The following is an 18,428-nucleotide window of genomic DNA, read 5'->3' as shown; positions in this document are numbered from 1 at the left end:
TGTTTTAGTGACCTGGCAGAAGTGTCATGGGCTTATTTTAATTATATAAAGTCTCAGTAGCTATTTTTTGCTGGTTAACCAAAGCACACACTGCTTTCACAGCTTTGGAAATCAGCTACCCAAACTGCAAAGAAATTCATCACAGTAAATGGAAATGGCTTAGGTCAATCAATTAGCTCTAATAAACCCCCAAAATAAAGTTTTAATTAAGAGAGATTGTTAAACAGACCACAGGCTTAGGAATGATTAACATTTAGTAAGGCCAGGATGTGAAAGGTATTGATGGTATAATTTCTATGTGCATATGGAGGAGTAAGCTTGAGTACTGGGCAAAGTAGTTTGCTGTGCAGCAGAATATTTCTGCCCAAAGACTTACTCCACAGCAGGAATTTGAAAAGAATTGGTAATGAAGATGTTTATTAAAAAATATGGATGTGTTGTGTATTTATTTTGGGAAAATAAATACTGCATTAGTCATATAATCCAAAAGTAATAGCCTGGCATGAGTTACATGATGACTTTCTGTGTCTATCCTTTGTAAACAGGGATGGTGAGGGCACTTAACTGAAACCACTATTTATGGTGCCAGTGCAAAGGCTGCAGAAGAGACTGCTGCTGCTAGCCTAGGCAGTCTAGTGTGTAGATTATTAGCCTGGGACTCAGAGAGAGAGAGTTTATCTCTTCCTTCATCTCTGCCACTGATCTACTGAGTGACCTTGAACAAGCTAAAAAGTTTTTTCAGCTTTGCATTAGCATCTCTAAAATGGGCACAGTATATTGGCCCATATTTATAAAGATACTTGATAACTTGAAATGAGAAAGGCGTGGTTTGGCTTGGCTTGTTTTAGCTGAGGATCAATAGAAGAGATGGGCAGGAGCTGCAGAACACACACTGGGATCCAGTGGAGTCGATTGCATTGGGTCACTCCTGGCCTTTCTGCTAAGGTTCAGAAAGAAATGCTTTTATGATATCTTGAACACTTGCCATAATTCACCACTGAGGCAGATTAATGTGCTGTCTTGGAGGAAGTTCTCTGTTCCTGCTCCTGTGCATTTGCCCCTACACTACTGAGGAACAGAGCATTTACTTTCAGGAGTTCAGCTCTACTTTGCAGGAAGTTACAGAGCTGCAAAGTTCACTGCCCCCAGAATGATTGCTGGCAATGCCTTGCAATCTCAGTGGCAGCCCTATGGCTGTTGCACCTGGGTGGCAGGTGAAACCTGTAGATGCAATCCATATCTCCTGTACATGCCTAATTGCCTGGCCTACTGGCTTTCATTAGTCATTGATAGGTGCTTTTGGAATAGTTCCAGGCGAGGATCACGCCAACATTCAAAACAAAATCCACCAGGCACCTCTTAATTCTCTCCTCCTTTCTCTTCTTCCCTGTTAGTTACCCTGGAGGCCCAAATACCCCTGCAGGAATGGGGATTCCCCCCCACACGAGGCCACCAGCTGATTTCACCCAGCCAGCTGCAGCTGCTGCCGCTGCTGCAGTTGCAGCTGCAGCTGCTACAGCAACAGCTACAGCTACAGCCACTGTGGCAGCCCTTCAGGAGACACAGAATAAGGACATGAACCAGTATGGACCGGTAAGAGAGTAACCTTTATGTCTTCATACCTGCCTGATCTGGGCCATTACAGGGAATTGGCTGTCCTTCTCACTGTTGTGTTTGTTAGGGTGCCTGCTGTATTTTTTTCCATTTTTGGTGCATGAGCATGGTTAGAAATGCTGATGAGAAACTGCTGGAATGTGTGTATGTAGGTATGAGTCAGTCACTGTGTTTTTCCCAGTAAAACTTGCCTAACTGTATTTTGTAGTTTAAGGGTTGCCTCTTAAAAAAAATGGAAGATTTCTCAGTTACAGCTGCATCTGACGTGATACATTAGGGCTATCTTTGCCAGCCCTCTAAATTTGAGTACCTAGTGAAATGTTCTAGAATCTTGCAATAGGTTTTGTAGCTCTTGGACAATTGTTTATTTTGCTAACAATTGTTTATTTTGGTTATTTGGGTTATTTCCCTTCAAACAGGGAAACAACAATAGAAGAGAGATTTGGTTTGTAATAATGTTGTCTATATGGGCAGCTATGTGAGACATGCATTTCCAGTGATCCATAACTTCTAGCGTGTTATGACATCATGAAATATTTTTTTTTCTTAAAGTAAACAAGGGCTTGATCAATTCAGGTTTTTCCTCCTTACCTTTTTTACTTTTCTGAATTCTGAAGTATGAGAGTCCATATGCCAGGTGATAAAAAGCACAGGGTCTCAGAAACTGTAGTGTTGTGCTTTATTTGCACAGCCAACATCCTAACCTGTTACCTTACAGTGCTAGACCAGCCAGTTGAAACAATTAATTTCTCACCTTAGGCTTACATCTGTCTTCTGTTCTTACGTCTTTTACAATTACAATTGGATTTTTATTATAAATAACTTCACCGCCCATCAAATGTTAGAGAACATTGAAGGAAAATGCGACATAAATCCTCCCCTTCTTCCCTTCCCCAAAAGCATGTTCAGCTCCCTCTTCCCATTTTATAAATGCATGTCGCATTTTATTCTTTTTTTTTTTTTCTTCTTCTTCCGTTGAAGGTTTGTTCCTCTTTCCAGATGGGTCCAACTCAGGCTTACAACAACCAGTTTATGAACCAGCCTGGTCCTCGTGGTCCTGCTTCTATGCCAGGCAACATGAACCCTGCAAGCATGGGAGCAGGAATGACACCTTCCAGCATGAGCGGGCCACCCATGGGCATGAACCAGCCTCGGCCTCCTGGCATGAGCCCCTTCAGCACCCACGGGCAGAGGATGCCTCAGCAGGCCTACCCAGGCCCACGGCCCCAGTCTTTGCCTATACAGGGCATAAAGAGACCATACCCAGGAGAGGTAAGAAAAGAAATTATCTTCTGTGTACACCGTTCCTTTGACTGCAGATTGCAACATACAGGGTAATGTGTGGTGCACATCCCTCTAAGATAGGTGCATCTTTGTTCCAGCCTTGGAACAAAGTGCAGGAGTGCAGCCATTAAAATATTAGCAGGAGCAGCTCTTTGTTTTTAGCTTCTACAGTATTCGGGTTGACCCTTGCTATGTTAGTCCATATGATGGTCGTTAAGTCCAAGAAAGGCCCCATACCAGAATATCATTCTAAGATTCTCATCCTGACTTCATAGATCTTAAGCAGGGTTCCATCACATGAGTGGAGTCTTTTAATGTGGCAACTTACAAGAGACACTTGAGGGTGAAATACTTCATTTTAGCCCAGTAGATATCTGATCTGCGTTTTCTTGGATGGTTTTATTTTTTAATTAAATACAGCACAGATGTTGTACTGTAACACCAGTAGTAATAGCAGTCATTTTTTAGAGAAGAGTTGCTTTCCAAGCTTTTTGAGTGTTGATTTTCATAGTCGCTAAGATGAATATAAATAATGTTGAACTCAAATCCCTGTCTGTCAGCATTTGTCTAATACCAGCTTCTGTGGAGTGTGATAAGGTCCCATGCTGCTACAGGAGATCTGCATGGCTTTATAGGCAAAAGTACATTGCCATTGACTTGTATTATGACAAGGCAAAACACTTAGGGTCAAGTTTTTAGAGAAATTTAGACAACCGAAGATGTAGGCAAAAGAGCTTTTGGAATTTAAAAGCACCAATGTGTTTTATTCTTCGAGTTTGTATGAACTGGGCAGTAGAAGCTTTTTAGAATTCCAGCAGCTCCCAGCGTCTCCATACACCTAAATGTTTTTACAAATCTAGCCATCACTTAGTAGCTTCAGAGATCATTTCCTGGTGAAATTCTCTATTCAGCTGAGACTTGAGCATCAGGTGTAGAGCTCTGAATGTTGTGATACTGCCCTGACAATAATTATGGTACTAAGAGTTTATAGAAAATGCACAGCAAAGAGGACTGTGGCATGCAGAAAAAACAGAAAATACAGAGCTATGTTTCTTTCCTGGTCTGCAAACTGTCTTTTTTTCTAAATAAAAAAACTAATCAGAAATAAAAAGGGATGAGCTTTTACAGGAATTGCTTCTCTTAGGAGAACTTAATTACAAGTAAGTTAAGAAAACACAAAATGTGGCTTGTTCACGTGATTTTTCAGGTTTTGTATTTTAAGGATGACTTTAAATCTCTTTTTGCTGTTCAGAATCAGGTTTTTCATTGTAAGTGAATATGTTCATGTTTCCAACAAGTCAGATCTGAACGGTGCTATAAATGTTGCGTGATTGATGGGCTGGAATTTTGCAGATTATGTTTGCCTATTGTTTATTGTAGGATTCATTTATGGAAATGTCTCACCACTAAGTTTATTTTTCAAATTGACATTCTACTACCTTTGGAGTTCCAGTTTTCATTACTTCAGTTCCGAAAGTGCAGTCCTAGCTAGCACTAGCAAAGTGCTTATGACTAGTAAGAACTTCTCTTTAGTTGTTAAAGTATTGCTGAACACTCTGGCAAGAGGCCAGCAGAGCAGTTGGGTTGAAAAGGCAGGCGTGGACAACACATCATCTGTGCTCTTGTCCCTTCCAGGGTTTTGTTTTATTTATTTATTTATTTAACTTTTTCTTTTTGTGCTTCCATTCTACATCTGAAAAAGGAGCCCTAGGCTCGGGTGTGGTAGCACTTGTAAAAACACAGAAATTTTGTGAACTTTTGCATCTGGTTGTAATTCTGGTTTCTTCAAGCACAGGGCCCTTGGACAGTGTTACAAGGCTGAGTGCATGTGTCTTTTTTACCTTTTTTATGAAGATTTTTGTGCTTTTAAGAAGTATTCATCTGAAGGGGTTTTGTTTGTTTTGACTGTGCTTCTGAATGTATGCTAATAATCCCTACAAGAAAGCTGCTTGCATGAAACATGGCTTTGTCTTCTTGCATCCCTGAAACAGCCGAATTATGGAAACCAGCAGTATGGACCAAATAGCCAGTTTCCAAACCAGCCTGGTCAGTACCCCACTCCCAACCCTCCGAGACCCCTCACATCTCCCAACTATCCTGGACAGAGGATGCCAAGCCAGCAAAACACAGGGCAGTACCCTCCTCCAACAGTCAACATGGGGCAGTATTACAAGGTAGGAATTCTGAGATTATCATCTTGTTTTGTTCCGGTGGCCATTTATTAATGAAGTCACGTTAATGGTTTCATAGATACTGCTTTTATGTAGTTAAGGGAAAGAGGAAAAAAAACACCACGTTTTTACTAGTGTTTTGGGCATCACAGAATCAAGTCAATCAGCCAAGTTGCATTGCAACTTCAGAGCAGTTCATAAAGAAAATTGAATGTTGCTGCAGCTCATTAGAGGCTTTTACAAGAAAATGTTTGGTTTGCTTTAAAAATAGCTTGTAAAAAGAAGTTCCTAATGGGATTCAGGTGTAATGTTTTCACCTATTCGTGGTCCCCTGCAAGAGTGCAAGTATGGAAATTTGTAATAAGCCACGTTCCACATTGCAGCAGTCCAGTTTTGGACCTACAGTGGTCACTGTTGGATTAAGCCAGGCCAAACTTAAAGGATGTTCCAGCTGTAGGTTTCATCTTTGAACTGAAGTTTCTGTGTGTTTTCCAACCCCTTCCTCCTTTTTTCTCAGTCTTTTCCCTCTGTGCTGCTTGTTTTGGGCAAGAGCTAGAGTTGTTAAAATGTTGCCTAAAACCTGTTTATGGGTAGATCTTGGGCACTTTGTGTTCTCCAAACTGAGGTTGCACTGAGGGCCTGCTGAGGTTTGCCGCCATTGAAATGCACACAAATTGATCTATTGCACACAGGTACTCCAGTGAGTATAAAAATGAGGAGGACCTTTAATCTTCTGACCTGCTTAAAACATTAGCTGTTGAAGTATCTGTACTACATTCTGAATTTGAATGTAGGCTGAAAGAATCTAAGTTGCACATTGTTGTTGAGTTAGAATTGTTTGGTGTGATTCATACAGAAAACACCATTAAAAAAAGAGGGAAAGCAAAACCCTTTTCTGTAGAGCATCTGTTCTGTGTGCAGCTATGCTGTCCACTGTGGTACCCAAAGGAATGCCTGTTGGATCATGGCAGCTTTTGCAGTTCACTGTCAGGAAGAACGTGAGGAACAGGCAGATCCTCTATATAATAATTCCAGGGCAGTCACTTATGCTAAAGTAACTGCAGAAGATCTCTGTCAAGTTTTTAAGTGACGGATTTTTAAATCTATTTTATGTACATTTATTTTAGATGGGGTTTAAGTTTTTTGTTTGCCAGATACTTCTGACAGGGAATTTCTCTACAATCTATCCCCTGTATTGTATTTAAATATTGACTGGTCTGGAAACAGTTAGGAAAAAAGAGATCTTGTTAAAAAGGCAGATTATCCTGGTTAGGAGGAAAATTGCACAGACAAAACCTGAACCTTTGAATTGTAGTGATTGTGCAGATAGTAACTGTGTGTGTCAAACATAAAAACCAAAGATGGCTGGAAACTTGAATGTTTAAGTCTCAAGTATCTTAGGTTAGCAGAGCAGCATTTAGATACACAATCAGGTTTGAAGTCACAGTGCTTGGGCTGTCTGTAAAGATTTTTGTTTTCTGATGCTCTCCTGTGTTTCTGCTTATGGTACATGAGCCATGCAGCTGCAGTTTTGTTTAATGTCAGCTTCCTTCACATCAGGGTTATTGGTTTATTCTGTTGGCTGTAACCACCCCTTAATTATAAGAAACTAAACCAAAGGTGTTTTAATACATAGCTACTATTCATACTTAACTGTTCTTTTTCTACCACTTTGTCTTAGCTAGCAGCAAACTAGGAACAGAATCAAACTGTAGGTGCACAGAATAAAAAACACCCCCTGACCCCCAGAGCTTTAATTCTGAGTAGAGGAGTTGAACAAGGGTGGAAGAAAGGATAGATGGTTGTAAAAAGGACACAGACGGGCTAATTGTGTGTCTTTGGATTTTTTTTTTTTTTTTTTTGTGTAGGCTTCTGTGCACTGGGCTATTTTGGGAGGAAGGCAGAGGGATACAAAGGGCTGGGTGGGCTGTGGCACAGTGGAAAAACTAAAGCAAATGGCTGGTTGGTTTTGGAAAGAGAGCATTCAAAGGAACACAGTAAACCTTTTAGCAGCCTTGCTTGTATCTGGTCATTGCCTGAGTGAAGCTGGCTGGTCTGCTGGTTTCAGTTCCTGCTTTGCTCTCCTAGTGTGCCTTATCCCTGAAGGCCTCATGGGACATCCTGTGGTTACTTCTCCAGAAACAGAGGGGCCTCCCTCCCTTGTCTGTTGTCTTTGATATTTGCTAACAGTGCTGTTCACAAGGCTTATTGTTCTTATTTCAAGGCTGCAATAACAATGTGATGTTATTTATTTTCTAGCCATCAAGGCCTGTACCTGTGGCAAATTACCCTCATTCACCTGTTCCAGGAAATCCCACGCCACCCATGACACCAGGGAGCAATATTCCTCCATACCTGTCACCTAACCAGGATGTCAAACCACCATTCCCACCTGACATTAAACCAAATATCAATGCTTTACCACCGCCTCCAAGTGAGTAACCAACAGAATGCCCCCACAGTCGTTTATTGTTCCTCTGTTCTCTGCCACATACATTTCAGAGTCTGGAAAGTAGCTCTGATTGCTGCTCTGGGAGAGGCTGGAGTTGTTAAGTGGTAATAGGTGGCATGCACAGTGTAGGCTCACTTGAGCCAGTTGACAGAACAGAGAAAATGCTCTTCTAAAATAGAATATCAGAAAAGTTCTTCCATGTTAAACTTGTAAGGATTTTACCCCAGAATTATTCCTTTAATATGCTTCCTGAGGAGAAAACACTTGATTTTGGGTTTTGTTGTGTGTGCTTTGTAGGCTTGTTTATTGTATGAACTTCCATTTAGTCTGTTTTGTTCAAGGGCAAAGCCATTCATTGAACAGCACTGCAGAGTAGGATAAAATGTGAATATTTATAGCAGTGTCTCTATTGTGATCCATACAGGCTTCTTAGGAATATTCAGTACTGTGCCAGAAATTGATATATGTTCCTTTCAAAGCCACTCAACATCACAGCTACACTTGGCTGGGAACAGGTCAGGAATAACAAGATCTCTCTGACTGGATACTAACATGAGATGTTTGAGGTTTTGAAGTGACTGATGAACAATAGGAGCTATCATTTACTAGGGAGCTGGGAGAACCTTATGTTTTCTATAAAATAACTGCTGCTGCATTAGCACTTTGCAGCTCTGGAGTTCAGGATAGCTGAAAAATCAAGTAGAAGAAGATGGGCTGCAGTATTATTTGGGCAAGAACACAGGATTTAAAGCCATTTGGACTTCATAGATCAGCTGTAAGTTACCTCAAAATCTCATCTTATGGGCTCAGATAGTAATTGAATGCCAGTGTCTTTGGTCATCACATAGTTTCAGCTGATGAAACTGTTGAAACTAATTGGGTAATGTTGATCCCTGTTTAAAGCAGGGAAAACAAACATTATCACAGTTTGACATTATTAAGAGATTTGTTTTCAGTCTTCTCACAACAGAGTAAGCTTGGACACAGAGCCTATCCTGTAATAAAATCCAAGAATTCTTGCCATGCCTGGTTTCTGTTGGTGGCTGGAATGCTATGGCCCTAATGTGAAGTGGGTGACAACAGAAGAGGCTCAGTTTGAGCCTTGTCACTTGTATCAGTTAGACGATAGAGTTACTTCTGATTGTATTTTTGTGTGTGTGTGAGCCTGCTAAGTTCCACCCCGTAGCAGATCACTGTGCAATTTGTTACTATTCTGTATAAATATACACATTATTATTGCACTGCAGATGCTAAAGGGAAAGTTCACGCTTTCTCTCCCTCTTCGATCCCAGCCAACCACAACGACGAGCTGCGCCTGACGTTCCCTGTCAGAGACGGGGTTGTCCTGGAGCCCTTCCGGCTGGAGCACAACCTGGCGGTCAGTAACCACGTCTTTCACCTGCGGCCCACCGTGCACCAGACGCTGATGTGGAGGTAAGCTCAGCCCTGCTGCAAGGGACTCCTGCGTCCCTTGAGGATGTGGCAGGCCAGAGGCACTGTGTTTAGGTTTGGCAGGCATTTCACTTCAAAAATTGTAGCCTGGATAGGAAGAATGTCCTTTCAACTCGCAGGCACTCTCACCTGTCATTTTCCAGAGACAACATGTTCTAAAATGTTTCACAAGATGTATTGCACGTCCTTGCTGATAGCTCATAGCATGCAGTGTCTGAAAAACCGCTGCAACCATTGCATCCTTCCTGCTCTGGGTGGAACAGGAGTGGGGTTTTCCCTGACCCACAGCACTATACAAACTTCCATCTGGGAATCTGAAGTCCCAGGTGCTTTGCGACCTCTGCAATGTTAGCTCTGCGGGGCTCTTAGAGTTTATGCCTCAATTAAATAGTGCAGACTTATCTGATAATGAAGAATAACCCACTAAGAGTAAGGGCCCAGTTTAGAGGCTTGGTAAAATCATTTGGAAAGACAAGTGCTTAAATCCTCCAAACTTCAGAAGCTAACTTCCTAAATTCCCCTGTTCTCTGACTCCACAAGTAAGCACAGCTCAGAAATGTGAGAGCATAGCTTTCCTCATACAAAGGCTTCTGGTTTTCACTTACAGTGAATTCTTATTTCCAGCACAGAGGAATATTTTTCCTTGGTGGTACTTTTCTGTATTTAATGTAGATCTGTATAAATGATTCTAGGGTGTGTTTTGATTGCACAATGTTCATGGAAGGGCCTTAGATGAAATGACTATCAGAGCCTTAATTTTTTTGAAAATGTATATATTTTCAAAAAATACAGAATAATTTTGTCTCCTAGTTCGTTTTTTCTCAGAAAGTGTCTCTGTGTTTATCCTGGCTGAGCCACAATAACCACAGCATTGTCTGAGCCTTTCTGTGTGCCTTGTGGAGGCTGCTTAGTTGCTTGGGATCTTGCATGGCGGTTGTTTACAGGTGTAACTTCAGGGTTTTTTTTTCCTGTGAGGGTCTTTGTCCCATTCACTGGAATCCACTGGAGACTTGTGTTTTCCTGCTGTGGAGAGTGTGAGGCGGGCAGAGAGATGTGCTCATTTCCCTGGCTCGGGACGGACTCTGGCTCTAAAGCTGAGGCTTGATGTAGGATGCAGGAGTCCTCGCTACCACAGTGCCCCTGTGCCCTGAGGGAGCCTGGGGGCTGGGAGGGAGGGAGGTTGCAGGCAGACCACATCCAATAATTAACACCTAACTTTGAGGTCAGTTATTGCTTACTTGCATTTCATTATCGTGGAGTACTCGCAGCACAGGGAGTTTTGGCAGTTATTTGCCAGTTCTTATTAATAAGTAATCACTACTGGGGATTGTGCTGGCTCATTCAGTAGATTTATAGTGCTGCACTGAGGCATGAGGCTGTTTCTTAATATCTGTTCTTTCTTTCTTCCTTCGCTCACCAAACACATAGCCTTTATTTAAACTTGTTTTAATGAAGACTCATAGGTAAACTGTGCTCAGGTCTGCTGTTTTGAAAAGCCTGTTAATAGTGGGGAGAACGGATAGTCCTGTAATGAAGTCATTTCACATTAAGCTCAGGGCTGGATGGGTGCCAGAGAAATGAATTAGTCACATGTGTGGATGGATTTTGGTTTTTATAGAGAATGGTGGAACCGAGCCAATTCTCAATATTTTTTGCTAGTTAAAATATTCGGCAAAGCCTCTCACGTGTACGCACATAATGAATAGCAATGCAAGTATTTTTCTCCCCATGGGAACTTTTCATGGTTACGAGAAACAGAAAGGTTGAAGGCAGGGAAAATGTCTCCTTGAAGCTGGTTCGGTCTTCACACTGCTGTGTTGTTAAGAACGTCCCGTGGTGGGGACGCAGTGTGCTGAGGACACGAGGCTCTCCTGAGCTCTGTCACCACTGTGACATTCAGCAGGCCTGCTCACCTCATCTGCTTGGGCTGTATGTCAGAGGTACCAAGGCTTGTTCCCTCCAGGTTTGGATCACTGTGCTGTGCTCTCCTGAGGTGAGAAACTGAGTGGAACTTGCAGTGAGCTTTCAGAAAATGGTTAGTAAAATAATGAAAAAAAGCCTGAAAAGACTTCATGTAGATGGCTTATGTTGAAAGGTCGGGTAATTTGTATTCTATAACTTCCTTTTTAAAAAACCCACGTGTTTGCGTCCACTGCTAAATCTTGATGTTTTGGAATCCAGAAAAGATGATGCTGAGTCAGATTGAAGTCTTTGTAAGGAAAACAGCAATTAGGGTGTTAATCTCCTGAATGAGCTGCTCCTCTTGGATCTTATAAGGATAGCTTCTTTCAGGCAACATAGATTGTTCAGGAACATAGATTTTAAAGTTAGCACTATAAACTTTGAGCTGTGTTTTGCTGTCATGAACAGCAGAATTCTGACAGTTCAGTTTTGTGTTCTTTTAAATTTCTTCTTGAAATTACTCATTCCTAACACAAGGTTAACATACATTTATGAAACTAAAGTCATAGTCTCTACCCACTTAATTTTTAATTAACTTAATCTCAGCTTTTTCATATTTTGAAAGTGTTATAGAACTAATTTCTGAGGAGCTAGATAGTGAGTGGAAGTTACTATAGGGGAGGTAGGAGGAATTCATGCCCTGAAAGAAGGTCTAAATTGGAAAGATTTAGTCCACAGCCATGTTAATTTAGAATCACAGAAGCTGATTTTGGTGGGGGGTAATATATAGGAGCCATTTTAGTTGATTTACTTGTTCTAAGGCAGGATTAGCTGCATTTGTATTTTGTCTGACATGCATTCGTTCAAATGCTTCTCTGAGTGCTCTGAGGTAGTGAAGAATCCAGACTTTCAGCACAACCCACTGCAGCATATTGCTTTCTCATTCTTAACTCCTAACACATGAAGGACCTACCTGATGTTAACATTCTTCTTTCTGCAGGATCACTCCATGGTCTGGGTTTGAAAAGAGGTTTGAGATGTTTCCTTGAAAAGTCCTTTATAAGTGTAAAATGGGAACAACTTTGGGGCATGCTTGCATCATTAGTTTATCATGACTTGCTTTTGTTTATGGTTTTTATGGAGGAAGTGTGTTATATTCTTAATGGCAATATTTCAAGAAAAATAATCCGATTGATCAAGAAGAATGTTCCTAGCATAAAAACCATTGCCCTATGCAGTGTGAAAGCAAAGTTAAAGGAAGATTTATTGGTTGTTGTGCAGGTCTGACTTGGAATTGCAGTTTAAGTGCTATCACCATGAAGACAGACAAATGAACACAAACTGGCCAGCTTCAGTCCAGGTCAGCGTGAATGCAACCCCACTTACCATCGAACGTGGTGACAACAAGACATCCCATAAACCTCTGCACCTAAAGCATGTCTGCCAGCCAGGGAGGAACACCATCCAGATCACAGTCACAGCGTGCTGTTGTGTAAGTACACTGAGCTCACGCTGCAGCTGCTGATGCTGACTCTGCTATTTAGAGCAGTTTGCAAATGTTGCCTTAGCTGGAAGAGCCTTACTCTCATTTTTTTCCAGGCCTTTTTCTGGTAAGGCTTTTACTTAATGATGTTGACACAGTCAGAGTGCTAATATGGAAATTTTTGCTGCTTAATTGTTGCAGAATGTAGTGGTGTCCTTCCAATGTCTCTGACAAGGTTCATGGTCTAGGGGAGGAAGGGAGTTTTATCTCATGTGTGCCTGTGTAACAAGGTGGCTGAAGTCTGTCGATGTAGAACGAGATGATTGCAGTGAAGACTGTTGGTGGTACTAATTTCATTTACACAGGGTATTAAACCCTTTTTGGTTTGTTGTGAAAACATCAACATTAGTACTGGTGATGAATTTTCTGTACCTTTTCAAATGAAAAACTCATATTCAAAGATGCAATCTAGACCATTCAGCTTTCCCCTTTCTCCTTTTGCATGGGTTAGTTACTCTGAGGGATGAGTACTGTATTTTTAATGCATACTGTTCTGCAAATCCAGTATGAGCTTCTGACTGTTCTCTTGTCACTGACAATAAAGCAAGCTGCTAGCTCTCACAAGGTCATGGTGTGAGGCACTTTGACAAGAAGCCATCCACCCATTTTTCTTTACTTCACACGGATGTTTCCCTGCATAATGTCATTTATCTGGTGGCAAAGAGCAGGGGTCAGCATCCTGTGAATCCACAACAAGCTCTGTGTTGGGTAAGAAGGTTCAGCTGATTCCAGGCACATCAGTTGCAAATTGTTTTCACAATTTCCAACGTAGTCTGAGGGCAGGCTGCTAGGCTAGGCTGTGTCAGACAGTCCAGGGTTTTAAAAATAAACCCTGAAGTCAGAGATTAATATGTCAGCTGTACGTATACTGAATATTAAGGAGGGAGAAAATGCAGAACATCCTTGCTTTTTTAAAGCCCTTCTATACATTAAGCATGGAGCAACTGCACAGTGTGCAGAATATCCATAAGGGAGCGTGTGTGCTCAGCAGAGCAGAACCAGCTTTTTATGTTTAAGCCTCAGGCTCTCACAGAAACCAAGTGTCCAAGGGAAGGGTGCCGCTCAGTTTGGGAGTGCATTTAACACTCCCAAGCGTTTAACCTGTGTGTTGGGTTCTCTTCCTAACAAAAGGTGTTTCCTTGCAGTCGCACTTGTTCGTGTTGCAGTTGGTGCACCGGCCATCGGTTCGCTCCGTACTTCAAGGTCTGCTAAAGAAACGCCTCCTCCCAGCAGAACATTGTATCACCAAGAGTGAGTTTGCGTTTTCTGGGGTGATGATGATTTTCCAGGATGTCTAGGTTCAGTTGTAATAAGCTATGTCTACACCAGATTTACTTGTTTACTGATAACCTTAAGCTGTACTTAAGGACTTGCAGAACATGGTGTGGATAGATGAATGGCTGTTTGGGTGGAGGTAACAAAGTTTCAAGGACACAACTTAGTTCCTAAAGAGGACTGTCCTATTCCAGAAGAATCTCTCTGGATTTTCCCCCATATTTGTTTTTGACTCACCGATAAAGAAAGATTAATTCTTTATTTACGTAGGGCTGCTTTTGGTGTTTGTACGGCACTTAATTTGATTAAGAATATAGCTGATATGCACATGTGATTGTTCTTCTGTTCAGGAGAATGTTCTAAATTACACAGAAGATACCTGTGTGGGTATATTGTTCATTCAATTGTCCCTTTTATGTTGAAGTAGTTTCCTAAATGTTGAAGAAATTTCCACTTTCTGTGTTAGAACTTACAATACACTTGTGCTTTCTCTCATCTCTACCCACCTTCTTCCTAAACAGTCAAGAGGAACTTCAGCAGCGTAGCAGCTTCCTCTGGCAATGCCACACTAAACGGGGAAGATGGAGTGGAGCAGACTGCTATCAAAGTGTCTCTCAAGTGTCCAATCACATTCCGGCGGATCCAGCTCCCGGCGAGGGGTCACGACTGCAAGCACGTCCAAGTGAGTGGATGCCAGGGCCTGGCAGGGCTCCCTCAGCCACGTGTTGGTACAGTACCCTCAGCCTGGTTATGGTGTGGGAGCACCTAACACGTGGCATTTATGCCTGTAAGCCTCAACAGCTAACTGTATGTATGGTTAATGGAGAGGAGAAAAGTCAGCTGTTTGGTGTAGTTTTCAGTGCTAGGAGGCTTTTTTCATGTCAGTTTTACTTTTGTCTAACTGCTTCATTTAATACAGTATTTTCCTTTTCTTTTGTCTGGTTTGTTTTTTTCCTTTTTTGTTTTTTTCTGATACCTAGTGCTTTGATCTGGAATCTTACTTGCAACTGAACTGTGAAAGAGGAACTTGGCGGTGTCCAGTATGCAAGTAAGTGCATCCATACTACATAAAATGCAGTTGTACACAATTTGGCCAAATTCAGATCATATTTAAGATCGTGAAGGGGAGAAGAAGGAAGTTCTAGGAGATAAGGTTATATATCACATTTTCTTAAAGAGCATCAAGTCCAATGAGAATTCCTGCAATATTTTACCACCCTAGATTATTAGAAATTCAAAAACATATAACAAGATATTTTCTCACAAGATTTCATTACAGATCATCCATGGGTTGTGTAGGGTTCAGAAGAGGTTCAAGTATTTACATTGATAAGGTAGATATCTGCAATCCAGAATAAGGCTAATTGAAAAAAAAATAAATAAAAAATTTCCAAGGAGCAAAAGCTGGAGTTGTTGCTTAGAGAGAAAGAGGGATGGATACCTTGGTATAATTTCATGCTATTATTTTGACCAATGAGTTAGTGTAATGCAGAAAAAATGGAAGAAAAACTTGGAAGTGGTTACAGACTGTCCATCCCTGTGTTTAACTGGGCAGAAAAACCAGCAGAATGTCTGCAGGCCAGTTCAGTGTCTGTCACCTCCTGTGCTCCATGCACAGGGTTGGGAGCGGGTTCCAGCCTCAGCTGAGGAGCCACGGCTCTTCAGCTCCAGCAGCTGTGGCTGTAACAGCTGGCCCTGGCTCTGCACAAGTCTCCAGTTGGGTCCTTGCTCTGCCAGCCAGTGTTAGGTACAAACAGCAGTGGGGATTGCCCATTCTGGCTGTTCTGAGGACATGGCAGGCTGGAGACAAGCTCGTTTCCATTACTGTCCATGTTTGATCTGTGCTCTAACACACAAGTGCCTTCCCCAAACTGCCAAAATCTATTCTGTCTTCTACATTTGGCTAAAAATATCACGAGAGTTGGATATCTTGCCTTCTTAATTCATGTATTCATGCATCTAGGCTAAGTTTTTGTCCTGTGTCTCTGAGCATGAGCACCTGCATTCAGATCTAAGTGCCTACATAGCTGAATCATTTCCAGTTTTTTGTTCTGTCCCCATCTGTGCTGGTCTTAAGTAGAATAGCTGTAACACTGAGTTGCTTTGCAGCCATATTACTGTGGACCTCAAAAAAAAGAGAGAGATCTAATTAAAAAAAAATAGTGCTAACTGATGTTCACAGGAGAGATGTGCTGTGTATGAAAATACTTCAAATTTGCAGTATATTTGACTAACAAAAATTACTTAAAGAATGTGAACAGCTTGCAGACACACACAAGTAGATGTATCCTTATCTCATCTATTTGATGTAAATATCCTGGTAATGTAGATGTAGAACTAAAACTGTTTCCCCAAATAATTCTTTCCCTTGCAATATTCTAACGTGAAGTTTGTTTTGTTTGGTTTTTTTTTTACTTTTTAGTAAAACTGCTCTCTTGGAGGGCTTGGAGGTTGACCAGTATATGTGGGGTATTCTGAACGCTATACAAAAGTAAGTGATCTCCCTCCTGATATCCAAGACTAAGCAACTAGGAGTTATGGTAATGAGTACTGAGATAGTCACACCAAAATAGATCTTGGTGATTGAACTTGAATATTCTGTTGCATGGTGCCTTGGGGGAGCAGGTGACAGAGTGAATCAGTTTCCATCTTCTTTGTAGATATTGTTTGGATTATCTCTTAATGGCAGCCTCACCAATGAAGTGGAGGGAAGAGCCAGAATGGAGGATTAAGTGCTTTCTTGTATTTACAAGCAGTCCCTCTGATTGAGAGGTGGCAAACCACATTGATATGTTTGGATTTCATTGTGTGGATAAACATAGAAATGTGCTCTTATGGTTGCCTTTTTTTAAATTGCTTTCAGCACACTCTTGAGGAGTAAAAGATCTTAATGTTGTATTACACCAGAGCATTTCAGAACATTGGTTACCGTGCAGATTCTTATGGAAACTTCAGCAGAATTGATTTTAAAATATTCAACTGATATGCTAAATTTTCACATTATTTTACAGCTCCGAGTTTGAAGAAGTTACCATTGATCCAACTTGCAGTTGGAGGCCGGTCCCTATAAAGTCAGATATTCACATCAAAGATGACCCAGATGGCATTCCCTCAAAAAGATTTAAGACAATGAGTCCAAGCCAGATGATCATGCCAAATGTAATGGAGATGATTGCAGCTTTGGGTCCTGGCCCGTCACCTTACCCATCCCTACCCCCTCCTCCAGGAGGCAACAACTCCACTGAATATGGTAACCAAGGTTAGTTCTGTGGCTTTGTGCACCCTGCTGCTCAGTGGTTCAGTCAGCACTCTAGCCTTGTGATTCAGGTGGGTCAGTGCATCTTCTCACAGTGATGCATGAGGACAGCAAATTATATGGCTGCAATTCTGAAATTCTGAAGTCTTTTCAGTTAAGGTTCATCTGTTCAATTTAGTGTATATTTTAGTAAGTATTATATTTTACTAATATATTGTAGTATTTAATTATTTTATTTAATATTTTAAGTATTTAGTGCTTGTCATATTCATAGTCACGCAGCCCTCAAGAAACATTGTATGTTACCTTCTACATTCATGGCCTGCCACAATAGACATATTTCTGCATTTTTTTTTCTGTCCATTTTCCTTCTGTTCCACTCTCAAGTGAAAACATCTAGTACTACATAAGTAGAAAACCTGACCCATTAACCCTGCTACTTGGGCCACCAGGTTAACTTGTGGCCAGGTGAGTGACATTCCATAGGCCACCAGAAAAGGGACAACTTGTAAAGAGTTTTTAGCTGCTTTGCAAGCACCTTTGCGTTAGAAAATTACTTTTGAGTTCCTCTGCCCATGTGCTACTAGATTGAGGCGCAGGGAACTAAATGCAGGCAATGGAGATAGGTTTTCAAATTACTGGTGTGTTGTGAATAACTCAATTATAGTGACAATTCTGAAAACATGAAACCAGAGACTGTTTCTTTTGCAAGTAACATGATATGAGTCAGTTCAGCTCTGGGAAAAGACCAACTGTTCACACTATCAGAATCCCCAAATTGATTACAAGGTGATACATGTGCTTTTTGCAGGCGTTGAAGAAAAATATAGATTGCTTGCAAAATACGGTTAATTTGCTCCAGTGACTGCAAAACTGATGACAGATGATAAAACTTACAAGGTTTTCAAACAGATGAATGATTACTATAACAAAGCCAAGAGCACTGAATCACATATTTTTCCCTCGTTTAGTAGGAGTGAAGTGCAGTCAGAGCCTGAGAATAGAGCTGTCTATTCTTCACCATATTTCCAGCTCATGCTCAGGAGCAGACAGGACAGCCAGGTCACAAGCGGGGCTTAGGCTTTGTGTGAGCATTGCTGCCTAGACTGTTATTCTGCTGCCTTCCCCTGTGGGTCCTGTAGCAGAGGCAGTCACTGCTCCTTGGAGCCCTGAGTCCCCACTGGCAGGTGAAACCCACCTGTTTGCACTGCAGTAGGGATTATCCTAAATGTCTGACAGGTCCCTCCCTCAGCACGTGGCACTATTGCTGCAGAGGGGGGCTTGCTGCTGCGTGGCTGTAACTCCCTGGGCATGCTGCCTTGTGTCTTTATTCTCCATCAATACGTGCACTGAAACTTAGTGATTGCAATTACGTAATGTCCTCTGATTAACAGTTCTTCAGAGCAGTGTAGTAGTAGTATTACTAGTGTGGTTTATGTTTGTTTATTTGGGTTTGACAGGAAGCGTACTGAAGTTTAA

At 41.5% G+C, this 18,428-nt stretch overlaps 1 protein-coding gene across 12 annotated transcripts in view; it reads left to right on the top strand.

Moving 5' to 3' along the window:
• Positions 1-18,428, top strand: part of ZMIZ1 (zinc finger MIZ-type containing 1) — a 338,783-nt gene that overhangs the window by 304,852 nt on the left and 15,503 nt on the right. For 9 of the 12 annotated variants that reach the window (XM_041473787.1, XM_041473762.1, XM_041473777.1 and 6 more), the window contains 11 exons: positions 1,395-1,593; positions 2,596-2,886; positions 4,890-5,072; positions 7,329-7,503; positions 8,769-8,955; positions 12,157-12,367; positions 13,564-13,669; positions 14,215-14,375; positions 14,674-14,741; positions 16,116-16,184; positions 16,705-16,952. In XM_041473787.1, coding sequence (XP_041329721.1) covers positions 1,395-1,593; positions 2,596-2,886; positions 4,890-5,072; positions 7,329-7,503; positions 8,769-8,955; positions 12,157-12,367; positions 13,564-13,669; positions 14,215-14,375; positions 14,674-14,741; positions 16,116-16,184; positions 16,705-16,952 — 1,898 coding nt within the window. The remainder of the gene's footprint in view (positions 1-1,394; positions 1,594-2,595; positions 2,887-4,889; positions 5,073-7,328; positions 7,504-8,768; positions 8,956-12,156; positions 12,368-13,563; positions 13,670-14,214; positions 14,376-14,673; positions 14,742-16,115; positions 16,185-16,704; positions 16,953-18,428) is intronic. The other 3 variants (XM_041473804.1, XM_041473834.1, XM_041473815.1) reach the window with 3 other exon arrangements.

Source organism: Pyrgilauda ruficollis, unplaced genomic scaffold, assembly GCF_017590135.1.
Source record: "Pyrgilauda ruficollis isolate IOZ18807 unplaced genomic scaffold, ASM1759013v1 scaffold11, whole genome shotgun sequence".
Taxonomy (NCBI): Eukaryota; Metazoa; Chordata; class Aves; order Passeriformes; family Passeridae; genus Pyrgilauda; species Pyrgilauda ruficollis.
The sequence above is the reverse complement of the archived record's forward strand: the minus strand, read 5'-3'. Positions and strand labels throughout refer to the sequence as shown.